General features: G+C 41.5%; 1 protein-coding gene across 6 annotated transcripts in view; it reads right to left on the reverse strand.

Annotated features, from left to right (window-relative positions):
- Nucleotides 1–13,304, reverse strand: part of LOC110530908 (otoferlin) — a 165,143-nt gene that overhangs the window by 44,595 nt on the left and 107,244 nt on the right. For all 6 annotated transcript variants that reach the window (XM_090243387.1, XM_090243390.1, XM_036985434.2 and 3 more), the window contains exons 6-8: nt 8,246–8,316; nt 7,958–8,090; nt 7,722–7,776 (exon numbers count right to left, since the gene is read on the reverse strand). In XM_090243387.1, coding sequence (XP_090099513.1) covers nt 7,722–7,776; nt 7,958–8,090; nt 8,246–8,316 — 259 coding nt within the window. The remainder of the gene's footprint in view (nt 1–7,721; nt 7,777–7,957; nt 8,091–8,245; nt 8,317–13,304) is intronic.

A 13,304-nucleotide genomic window follows, 5' to 3' on the forward strand; every position in this document is an offset into this window, starting at 1 on the left:
TGTTTTGGATCATTGTCTTGTTGGAAGACAAATCTCCGTGCCAGTCTCAGGTCTTTTGCAGACTCCATCAGGTTTTCTTCCAGAATGGTCCTGTATTTGGCTCCATCCATCTTCTCATCAATTTTAACCATCTTCCCTGTTCCTGCTGAAGAAAAGCAGGCCCAAACCATGATGCTGCCACCACCATGTTTGACAGTGGGGATGGTGTGTTCAGGGTGATGAGCTGTGTTGCTTTTACGCCAAACATAACGTTTTGCATTGTTGCCAAAAAGTTCAATTTTGGTTTCATCTGACCAGAGCACCTTCTTCCACATGTTTGGTGTGTCTCCCAGGTGGCTTGTGGCAAACTTTTAAAAAAACTTTTTATGGATATCTTTAAGAAATGGCTTTCTTCTTGCCACTCTTCCATAAAGGCCAGATTTGTGCAATATACGACTGATTGTTGTCCTATGGACAGAGTCTCCCACCTCAGCTGTAGATCTCTGCAGTTCATCCAGAGTGATCATGGGCCTCTTGGCTGCATCTCTGATCAGTCTTCTCCTTGTATGAGCTGAAAGTTTAGAGGGACGGCCAGGTCTTTGTAGATTTGCAGTGGTCTGATACTCCTTCCATTTCAATATTATCGCTTGCACAGTGCTCCTTGGGATGTTTAAAGCTTGGGAAATCTTTTTGTATCCAAATCCGGCTTTAAACTTCTTCACAACAGTATCTCGGACCTGCCTGGTGTGTTCCTTGTTCTTCATGATGCTCTCTGCGCTTTTAACGGACCTCTGAGACTATCACAGTGCAGGTGCATTTATACGGAGACTTGATTACACACAAGTGGATTGTATTTATCATCATTAGTCATTTAGGTCAACATTGGATAATTCAGAGATCCTCACTGAACTTCTGGAGAGAGTTTGCTGCACTGAAAGTAAAGGGGCTGAATAATTTTGCACGCCCAATTTTTCAGTTTTTGATTTGTTAAAAAAGTTTGAAATATCCAATAAATGTCGTTCCACTTCATGATTGTGTCCCACTTGTTGTTGATTCTTCACAAAAAAATACAGTTTTATATCTTTATGTTTGAAGCCTGAAATGTGGCAAAAGGTCGCAAAGTTCAAGGGGGCCGAATACTTTCGCAAGGCACTGTTCAGTACCAGTCAAACGTTTGGACACACCTACTCATTCAAGGGTTTTTGTCAATTTTTTACTATTTTCTACATTTTAGAACAACAGTGAAGACATCAACATTACAAAAGAACACATATGGAATCATGTAGTAACCAAAAAAGTAGCCACCCTTTGCCTCGATGACAGCTTTGCGCACTCTTGGCATTCTTTCAACCAGCTTCACCTGGAATGCCTTTCCAACAGTCTTGAAGGAGTTTCCACATATGTTGATCACTTGTTGGCTGCTTTTCCTTCACTCTACGGTCCAACTCATCCCAAACCATCTGAAATGGTTTGAGGTCGGGTGATTGTGGAGGCCAGGTCATCTGATGCAGCGCTCCATCACTATCCTTCTTGGTCAAGTTGCCCTTACACAGTCTGGAGATGTGTTGGGTCATTGTTCTGTTGAAAAACAAAAGATAGTGGGACTAAGCGCAAACCAGATGGGATGGCGTATCACTGCAGAATGCTGTGGTTGCCATGCTGGTTAAATGTGCCTTGAATTAAAAAATAAATCACTGACAGCGTCACAGGCAAAGCACCTCCACACCATCACACCTCCTCCTCCATGCTTCATGGTGGGAATCACACACGCAGAGATCATCCACTCACCTACTCTGCATCTCACAAAGGCATGGTGGTTGGAACTAAAGGACACATTTCCATCAGTCTAATGTCCATTGCTCGTGTTTCTTGGCCCAAGCAAGTCTCTTACTTTTATTGGTGTCCTTTAGTAGTGGTTTATTTGCAGCAATTAAACCATGAAGGCCTGATTCACGCAGTCTCCTCTTAACAGTTGATGTTGAGATGTGTCTGTTACTTGAACTCTGTGATATGTATTTGGGCTGCAATTTCTGAGGCTGGTAACTCTAATGAACTTACCCTCTGCAGCAGAGGAAACTCTGGGTCTTCCTTTACTGTGGCCGTCCTCGTGAGAGACAGTTTTATCTTATCACTTGATGTTTTTGCGACTGCACTTGAAACTTTCAAGTTCTTGAAATTTTCCAGATTGACTGACATTCATGTCTTAAAGTAATGATGGACTGTCATTTCTCTTTGCTTATTTGAGCTTGGTCTTTTACCAAATACGGCTCTCTTCTGTATACCACCCCTACCTACACAACTGATTGGCTCAAACGCATTGAGAAGGAAAGAAATTCCACATATGAACTTTTAACAAGGCACACCTGTTAATTGACATGCATTCCAGGTTCATGCATACCTCATGAAGCTGGATGAGAGAATGCCAAGAGTGTGCAAAGCTGTCATCAAGAAAAAGGGTGGCTACTTTGAAGAATCTCAAATATGAAATATATTTTGATTTGATAAAATCTTTTTGGTTACTACAAGATTTAGTATGTGTTTTTTTAAAGTTTTGATGTCTTCACTATTATTATACAATGTAGAAAATTGTCAAAATAAAGACAAACCCTGGACTGAGTAGGTGTGTCCAAACTTTAGACTGGTACTGTAAGTGGAATCATGGTAGGGACTAATGTGTTATGGGTTAGATGGAATGATTTATGTGCAAATGTATTTGTAACCGGAGGCTAAGTTCACTGTAGTAGTAGCATCACATCTCCTGCCGAGTGCGCCAAATGATAGGTGACCATTGCTGTACAATCATACCCTAGGGTGAGGGTATAAATTAATTGATTTTCCTTGTGTGTGGTGATGAAGCGTGTACTGATGTTTAATTCATATGTTCCTGTCCTCTTCTGAGAATGAACTGCACTATGTGAAGGTTTGAAACTCAATGACTGAGGTAATTTACAATTGTAATGTACTAAGTGTAAGGAAGTCTTTCCTTTTCCCACTTTCCAAATCATGTTAACCTGTTAGATCTCTAGGGGCGCTATTTCATTTTTGGATAAAAAACGTTCCCGTTTTAAGCGCGATATTTTGTCACGAAAAGATGCTCGACTATGCATATTCTTGACAGTTTTTGAAAGAAAACACTCTGAAGTTTCAGAATCTGTAAAGATATTGTCTGTAAGTGCCCCAGAACTCATTCTACAGGCGAAACCAAGATGATGCGTCAACCAGGAAATTAGCAGAATTTCTGAAGCTCTGTTTTCCATTGTCTCCTTATATGGCTGTGATTGCGCAAGGAATGAGCCTACACTTTCTGTCGTTCCCCCAAGGTCTTAGCAGCATTGTGACGTATTTGTAGGCATATCATTGGAAGATTGACCATAAGAGACTACATTTTCCAAGTGTCCGCCTGGTGTCCTGCGTGGAATTCGGTGCGCAATTGCCAGCTGCTTGTACTTTTCCATTTGATATAGGGGAGAAACCATGCGTCCAAGAACGATATATCAATGAAGAGATATGTGAAAAACACCTTGATGATTGATTCTAAACAACGTTTGCCATGTTTTCAGTCGATATTATGGAGTTAATTTGGAAAAAAGTTCGCGTTTTGAGGACTGAATTTTCGTTTTTTTTTGGTAGCCAAATGTGATGTATAAAAACGGAGCTATTTCTAATACACAAAGAATCTTTTTGGAAAAACTGAGCATCTGCTATCTAACTGAGAGTATCCTCATTGAAAACATCAGAAGTTCTTCAAAGGTAAATGATTTTATTTGAAGGCTTTTATGTTTTTGTTGAAATGTTGCGTGCTGGATGCTAACGCTAATGCTAAATGCTACGCTAGCTAGCTACTTTTACACAGATTATTGTTTTCCTATGGTTGAGAAGCATATTTTGAAAATCTGAGATGACAGTGTTGTTTACAAAAGGCTAAGCTTGAGAGATGGCTTATTTATTTCATTTCATTTGCGATTTTCATGAATAGTTAACGTTGCGTTATGGTAATGAGCTTGAGGCTGTAGTCACGATACCGGATCCGGGTTTGGGAGATCAGAGAGGTTAATGCTTGTTTGATGAAAAGCATCAACTGGCGCACAACAAGGGAAAATGATTTAGTGTAGAGGTGCTGATTAGCAGGGAATACACTTTAAGCTATAAAACAAAGAAAGTCGCACACTCCATATATAAAACCACCCAGTAATTTGAAGGCACAGTGCTGCAGAAACATTGGCATTTTTTTACCCAATAAAATACTGGGTGGTAATACATATGGAGTGTGTGACTCTCTTTGTTTTTAATGCCTGATTAATGAAAATGTTTGTAAGTAACTTTCCATTAGGTTGAGACTTAGTCTCAAAAGGGAGGAAATGTCACAAAAAATGACAAAATTAGACATACTATACTATTTTTACTTAGAGAATTGTCCATTGCTATATGCTAGTGTTTTTTTGCTGATGCAGGCTTGTCTTGTGTGACTTAGTCATAAGTCTGGGCGTACAGATAAGAGCCGGGTGCGACCGCAATATGTGACATCCCGTTTGTACTATCTGCTGGAACTTCTCTGTGTGGAAACTTGCAGGAAAAAGCTAAAAGCCTTTCATAAACCATGTTCCCCATCCCTGTTTGCACACATCTGCTAACTGCCACATAAACAAAGAGGTTGGACTTTCTATAAAAGCTGAGAGACAACTCTGTTCATTGGGCATTTAACTATGAACTATGAGTGATTGTTGATTGCTCCATTTTTTGCTAATCTTACAATAAAGGTTGTTGTTTGAAGAATCTACAGTCTCTCTTTAGAATTTCCAAGACATCAGTCATCTTCCCCAAATTAAGGGGATGATGGTGCAATCTTTGTGAGAGGGAGGGAATGTGATTTTATTGGTCCTCAATGGCTCAGACACTCAATTAGCCCTGAGTTAGCCTGCAGGTTAGTTCTGAATGATTCATTGCCATATACATTTACCTGGCTAAAAAGTGAGCCACTTGCGTGGTACCGGTTATCCCGAGTTGAGCTCAAGAGTTGACCAAAGTGACTCAAACCATGTAAGTAGTGTAGGGATCAGGAGCAAAGACCAAGATTTACAACAGGACATTGGTCCATGGGCCCTTTCTCAAATTGTAAGGAACTCAAGTAGAGTAAACTTGAGTACAGTACCGCACAGAATAGTACAGTAGAGTAGGGTACAGTACAGTAGAGCACAGTACAGTACATTATATAATGGGTAGGTCTAATCATGAATGCAGATTGGTTAAAACTGCATTCCAGCCGGTGTCTATTCCAAAGGTTACCACCGGCTAAATCTATGACATTAAAATGCCTATTTACTCTGTTCCATTTGACTGCGCAATCCACTGTCTCATCAGCCCAGCCAAGCAATTTATAAACTTGATCTCCACTATAAAAAGCATCTAGACCTTATCTCACATTTCCTTTAGACTATCATTTTGTTTTCAACAGCAGAGATTTGTATCAACCTTGCTGTCTGTCTCTCCAACATTTGCAACATTGTTTCAATATTTAAATTTGATTTCCAGCTGTCCTATAGTAATGAATGTGTCGGGAGTCGGGACAAGACAGACAGGCAGGGAGCGTTTCTAAGCCAGTCGTAACTTCTATGGATATATACAATGAAATGTAAATTGAAGAAAGGTTAAATGAAACAAAGTGCAGCTAGTTTGTAGTCTTTCTAGTGTCAGTTTGAAGGGTTTGTGTTAGCTGTGTTGTTGGCTAGCTCCTCTGAACAAAAGTGTCCTGATGAGTAAGCACATTTTCTATGCTAGGCTAATTGTGCCTCATTAGCTCATTGTTATGAATGTCTCCAAATAAATGCAGCTTAAACAAATGCAAATGCAGCTACTTTGCTGTTATTTTGGCTGCACTTTTTGACGTGACTGTAAGTTATCCGTTGCTGGCTAGCTATAAAGCAAGGGATAAGAATGTTGCCAGCCAGTATGACAATGGAACATTTAGAACGAACGACTGGGTCACATCCAAAGATACTGTAACGACCTGACTAGATCATAAACGAACAATTGTCCAGACAGAGGGTTGACAATTGACGGTTTATAAACCCAACTTCACACAAGCTACTGTTTGGCCATAGCCCACGCCAAATAAATGAAAGATACCCCACAAGCCAACCGTAACCTTCTCTTGTGAAGCCCAGACGTAGAGAGAGAACAATGGCTAAACCTGGTCTTAACTTCCAATGCTCCATCCCCCTGCCAAACCCCCCTCCACGCCACTCCACCAACCACCAGGATGCCCGGCATCAGAACATTCCAGGCATCCACGTGATTGGCACATAGCTGGTTGATTGGCATGTCGGACCCCGCGAACACTGGTAAGTACAACACAACCCACTAATAGCCTACCACATAACACACCGCTGTCTGTGCAAGTCGCTACAATGCTGAACAAAAAGACTGAACAACTGGGTCGCGTCTCTAGGAACGGAACCGATAGAACTAACGACCAATAATTATTTGAATATGTTGGTAACCCGTTGTATAAAAGTGATAATGCCTTCGAAGCCGGTGCCAATATATCCTCCAAACACAGGCTTCTCTGGCATTATCACTTAAGTAGAACACAGTACAATACAACAGTAACGTCATGAGTTGTGATTATGGTCCATTGTTTAGCTAGCTAGCTACATGACTTAACAAAATACTCCACTCTAATTTTGGCAATGTACTGTAATTTAATTTCAAGTTAAAGTGTACTGTTAGCTAGCTAATGTTAGCTGGCTGGCTCGCTAACTAACGTTGCGTCATGCGTCGGGATTCATTGTTTACCTAGCTAGCTATCTAGTTACATTTCTTAACAAAATACTCCCGTCTCAGTGTGCCAAAGTGCAGAATAACTGATGCATTTTTGAACACTCAACACCCTTTGAATATGTTTCTGGAAGTAGCTAGCCAATGTTAGCAAGGTAGCTTGGGTGCTTGACTGTAGTTGTGAGGTCAGAACTTTCGGAACAACTCTACTTATTGGCCAGAGCGTCCAGTGTGCGTGTGCGTGATAGGACAAGTAATGTTCAGTGAGCTGTTCTCTCTCTCTCTCTCTCTCTCTCTCTCTCTTAGATCTTCTGGAAGTAGCTGGCAAGTTCGTACAGAACGCACGGACCAACCCTTAAAGAGATGGGTGGGGATAAGGCTTAAGAGGGTGTAAACAATGCTGAATGGGTGTAGACAAAGAAGGGTGTTATATTGAAATAATAGTGTTAGGTAAAAAATAATCATGAATTGCTTTATTTTCAAACATCACGTTTAGGAGTCAGGTTTGGGATAGCCACCTGTACAAACAATGACATTGTACCATGTTAATTTAACAATATGTTTGTTATTGCCTAGAAATGAATTAGAACATACCATGATTTAAATAAATGTCCTAATTTTGGAACTTAACAGTTTAAAAAAAAAAAATTGGGTGCGCCTATTACTATGGCTGAACCTGCAAAACAAAATATGTTTAGAGTGGCAAGTAGCCTAGCGGTTAGAGTGTTGGGCCAGTAACAGAAAGGTCGCTGGATTTTTCATCGTGAGATGAAAAATCTGTCAATGTGCCCTTGAGCAAGGCACTTCATTTGCTCGAGAGGTGCCGTACTAACATGGCTAACCCTGTAAAACAACACATTTCACTGCACCTATTTGGTGTATGTGACAATAAAACATGTTTTTGTTTTTAAAATATTTTTTTTTGGGGGGGGGGCGGGGATTGGGGTGGATTCTTTCCCTCATCTCACCTGGTAATCCACAGGCCTCCCAGAACTAGGCTCCATCTTGATATCAGGCTTTGATCTGAGAGAGTCAAGGCACACAAATCAGAGCTTTTCCTAATGAAGTGTAGCCTGCAGTTTGCTAATTTACTCAACTAGTACTGCAGTATGGGTTATAAACATGAATAAGAGTGTTATAAAGGGCAATGGATCGTTGCAGTAACAGATGTACAATAAGTAAGTACATAAATAAGTACACAGACCTCTTGTTGGAGACATTGGTGGTGACGGCAGTGACGGAGGCCAGGGAGATGCAGTCTGGGTCCAGACCCCCCACCCCTCCCAGACGCATGGCCTTCCTGTTCAGATCCTCCATGTCCAAGATGGCTGGCTCATCTTGGGGGCGCCATCACAATAACCTATGTTACTATATGCCAGGGGAGGCCAACCCTCTTCCTGGAGAGCTACAGGTCTCTCTCTCTATCTCTGCTCTAACACACCTGATTCAATTTATCAAAGTCTCGATGGGCAGCTGATTAGTAAAAGCCTACCTTTCTTGTGGTCATCCTTGGAGCTCTTGGTCTTGCCGAGCTTCATGGCTGAGAATACCCCCTTCCCCGCTCTGAGGGAGGAAGAGAAGAGGAGGAAGTAAAATAAACAAATGAACTACTGAACACTTACACAGTGAAATCAGGTCAAATATTTTGGAAGACCTACCTCTTTGGGGATAATGACAAAGTCAAGCTCCCCAAATTCATGAACTATTCTCATTATTGTGACATTCAGAGGACTTTGTTAAACTCTCATGTAGGGACCTTTATATTTATCTGAGGAGGACCTCATTGAACAAGAAATGTGCTTCAGCAGTACATTATGAAAAACTACAGTACCTAACTAAAACATACACCAGGGGTGGGCAACCCTGTTCCTGGGGTGCCACAGTTACTGCAGGATTTTGTTCCAACGAGGCACCACACTAGACCAACTAAGCTAATTGATCAGTTCAGTGATTGCCTAAATTCAACATACACTACATGACCAAAATGTATGTGGACACTTGCTCATCGAACATCTCATTACAAAGTCATGGGCATTAACATGGAGTTGGTCCCCCCCTTCCTGCAATAACGGCCTCCACTCTTCTGAGTAGGCTTTCCACTAGATGTTGAAACATTGCTGCAGTGACTTGCTTCCATTAAGCCACAACAAGAGCATTAGTGAGGTCGGGCACTGATGTTGGGCGATTAGGCCTATCACGCAGTCGGCGTTCCAATTCATCCCAAAGGTGTTTGATTGGGGCTGAGGTCAGGGCTCTGTGCAGGTCAGTCAAGTTCTTCCACACCGATCTCAACAAACCATTTCTGTATGGGCCTCGCTTTGCGCACGGGGTATTGTCATGTTGAAACAGAAAAGGGCCTTCCCCAAACTGTTGCCACAAAATTGGAAGCACAGAATCGTCTAGAATGTTATTGTATGCTTTAGCGTTAAGATCTCTCTTCACTGGAACTAAGGGGCCTAGCATGAATCATGAAAAACAGCCCCAGACCATTATTCATCCTCCATCAAACTTTACAGTTGGCACTATGCATTGGGGCAGGTAGTGTTCTTCTGGCATCCATCAAACCCAGAGTGTGTGAGAACGCGTTTCCACTGCTCAAGAGTCCAATGGCAGCGAGCTTTACACCACTCCAGCCGACGCTTGGCATTACGGATGGTGATCTTAGGCTTGTGTGCGGCTGCTCGGCCATGGGAACCCATTTCACGAAGCTCCCGATGAACATTACTTGTGGTGACGTTGCTTCCAGAGGCAGTTTGGAACTCGGTAGTGAGTTTTGCAACCGAGGACGATTTTTACACGTCACATGCTTCAGCACTTGGCGGCCACATTCTGTGAGCATGTGTGGCCTACCACTTCGCGGCTGTTCCGTTGTTACTCCTAGTCGTTTCCACTTCACAATAGCACTTACAGTTGACCGGTGCAGCTTTAGCAGGGCAGAAATGTGATGAACTGACTTGTTGGAAAGGTGGCATCCTATGACGGTTCCACGTTGAAAGTCACTGAGCTCCTTAGTAAGGCGATGGCTGTGTGCTCGATTTTATACACCGGCCAGCAATGGGTGTGGCTGAAATAGCCGAATCCACAAATTTGAAGAGATGCCCACATACTTTTGTATATATAGTGTACCTGCTCTTCCAGGACAGATCTATCAAAAACATGAAGTGCTTGTGGCACTCCAGGATGAGGGTTGCCTACCCTGCCCTAAACCAACATAACTCATTGCACCATCAGGAGAGAAACATTTAGCAGAGATGAACATGACATGGACAAGACAGTCTCTTCACCCCCCGACCCCCATCACTATAGAACTCAGCGGTGTCCAATAACGACACACAGTTATTACAGAGGATCACATATCACCACCATAACCAAGGCCAAGACCGACAAATGAGGGGCCTTAATAATGAACAACTATGAGCGTGACCATCCAATTAGCTGCAGATATAGATACATGTCAGATAGAAGATGAAAGGGAGGTTTTCTGTTTGTCTTCTCAAGCATTCTAAAGTGGAGTAGTTGATCAGTTCAATTTCAATTTCCAGTTCAATTTCTGCTTTCCATCTTCCTTTCATTAATTCACTGATATCTATCAAACCCTCTTTCGATAAGAACCATAAAAGGAAAGAGATAAGATCGTGTTCTTTCAAGAAAATATAGCATATTCAACATGACAGGTTTGGGAGGATGAATTGGAAAGGGAAAATCCTTTAGAAAGAAGCAATATACAGTAAGACTACAAAAACAATTGTTCACTCAAGGCTGGTTCACCTAGCTACCATACTATTATTATTGACATAATCACAATGCAATGGACTTTAGAATGTAACATTTGTAAAACTGTTCCACAAAATCAATAACATCTCAAAACAACGCTAGAGTGCAACCACCGGGTGTTGAATACAGATGTAGGATCTTAATTTGAGCTTGCTACAGAAGAAAAATAATCCTGCAGCAAAAGAAAACGTGAATTATTATATGGATTATAATTAATGGACCATTTTTGTAGAGGTAGATACATTTTGATGTTAGGGAAAATCAAGTCTCACATTTTAAAGTGGAAATTACAAACTTTAGAAAGCCTGTGTTGTAAACCTTGAATATACGACAAGTTTGCATTTCCTGCCGTGCAGGAACATTCTCAGCAACAACAGAGTGATCAAATTAAGATCCTACATCTGTACAGCCTCAGTCAGATTAACAAACATTTAACCTTTTACTGCATTGGGCTAAATCAGGCTCACACAGAGTGATTATTGGTAGTCTTAAACAAATCTATACACCTCACACATATGGTTATGGGCTTAAAAAAGAAGACGCTTGTAGCATGTCAGACATAGCATTGAAATCTATTCAATTTAGAGTGTGCATCCTAATATTACACTTTATATACATCACAGAAGACTTAAATATAACAAAACTGTTTGACATAGAAACACTTTTGTCGTTAATATACATATTTATTAATTACGAAATTATGAAAAATATTAATAACATTCCACCCATTAGGCTACAGAGGGCGCATTTGGTCCTTGGCTAGAGGAAAGGGCTATGCAGATCATACTAATCAACAAGCAAAAGCAAGTGGTTCATACATACCATACGAAAAATACCAGGGGTCCAAACCCAGCTCAGGATGACAACACTAGCTACCTTTCTGTCTCTCAACAAAATATGATTCAACTGTCCCTCATTCACTCTATTCCATGTTTGGAGTTCCTTCGTTAAACAGGAGCCTAGCTCACAGGTGCACTAGAATCCAAGTAGGTAGGTAAAGAGGAATACAGGTGTGCATGCAGGGAGGCAGAGGAGGGAGAGGCAGGTGAGAGTATGAATCTAAGGCGAATATACAGCAGTGCACAAGCTGCTGTGGTGTTGGGGAAGAGGGAGGGGGTGCACTGACGACCAAATAATATGAGTGTAGACAAGCATGGCAAGGGATCCATTGGAGCACATATACAGTACACTCTGAAACGAAGACACACACAGGCATGCAAGCACACACCAGAGTTTAGAACCAGTTCAGGGAACAGAACTGAAAACGGGAAAAGTACAAAACATTTTTAGAAACAGAATCAGAACCAGGAACAAAAGTGATCTATACAGTTCCGGAACAGAATCATTATTTTAAAAGCATGGAGACCGGTTAATAACGTTATTTATTGTTACAAGCATTTTTTCCCATTCCCACAAAAAATGCAACAAAGTGCCTATTCAAAGCCCTCACTCTTTCACTCAGCAACTGCTTCCAGTGTCTGCCTGCCAGCTGAAAATCTTTTCCAGTGTGTGCAGGCTACCTACCCCTCCCAAAACATAAGCTACTGTAGCCTACTGACGTTACAAGTGTGATTAAGAATTTAGGGAGAGATTTTTAAAAACATTTTAACTAGAGAAGAACGGATTAACTTTTTCAATGCTAGTTAAGCATGCTATAGTTATCATGTTTCACAAAGGTAAGATGTGTTTTTATTTCAATTCTAGTGCCACTCCGCACACACCAGCTTGTTAGCATGGTCCAATGTTAAGCCAACTCTCAGAAGTTCAAAGACATTCAAAGTTCCTTCATAGAAGCCGCTCCTCCGTAGGTATAATTCTGTGGGCCTAATTGAAATAATGCATGTCATAAAAAGATGGCCAGCGTTTCAAGTCAAGCCTCCTCCAAAAAAACAATGGTTCTCTTCAGAACGAAACAATTGGAAAATAATTGTTTCCAACCTCTAACGCACGCACGCACACACGCACGCACACACGCACACACGCACACACGCATACGCACACACACACACACACACACACACACACACACACACACACACACACACACACACACACACACACTCACACTCACACACACACTCACACTCACTGTGGTGGTTGTAGAGGTATTTGGCCTCTCACTCTGCCAGAGCAGAACGCTACTGTTGAATGAACTGGGGGGATTAAAGAGGAAAGTTTGGCGTCTCTCAGTCAGAGAACTATAGAGGATCACAGCGTCTTATTACAGTCAGCAGGAACAAAATGGAGGAGATGGAACTGGAGCAGACAAGCTCAACCACAGAGTGAGCTGTCACCAGGGATGAAAACCCACAGACAAATGGGCTTCATACATTTCAACACCTCTATAACAAAGAGACACACTAATAAAGTCACCAACATTATAAAAGAAACACAGAGCCGATACCTACTTCTCTTTTCTGCCTTTTCCAGTCTTCTCTTTTCCTTTACTGTGCCAAGCACAGAGTGAATGCAGATCGGGACAAAAAAAAGAGTTAACAAACATCACTATCTTTTGAGAGAAGCAGTGTCTGAGCGAGAGAAAGAGAAGAGAACTGATTGAGAGGCTTCGGCTTTTTGCTGTTGTTTAATCAGCGACTCTAGTTTAATAAAGAGAGTAGAGACGGGGCTGTTTGAGTATGTATGAAAGGTCAGTGAGTAGGCAGAGCAGAGAGATGCTAAATGGAAATTAAAAACTGACTGAACTTCAGAAAGGGTTAAATTTGAACAAATATGCTGCTGGAAGGGGCAATTTCTGCACTGTTTTTCCTCTCGGTGTG

This window comes from Oncorhynchus mykiss, chromosome 8 (assembly GCF_057628025.1).
Source record: "Oncorhynchus mykiss isolate SJ-2025 chromosome 8, ASM5762802v1, whole genome shotgun sequence".
Lineage (NCBI taxonomy): Eukaryota > Metazoa > Chordata > Actinopteri > Salmoniformes > Salmonidae > Oncorhynchus > Oncorhynchus mykiss.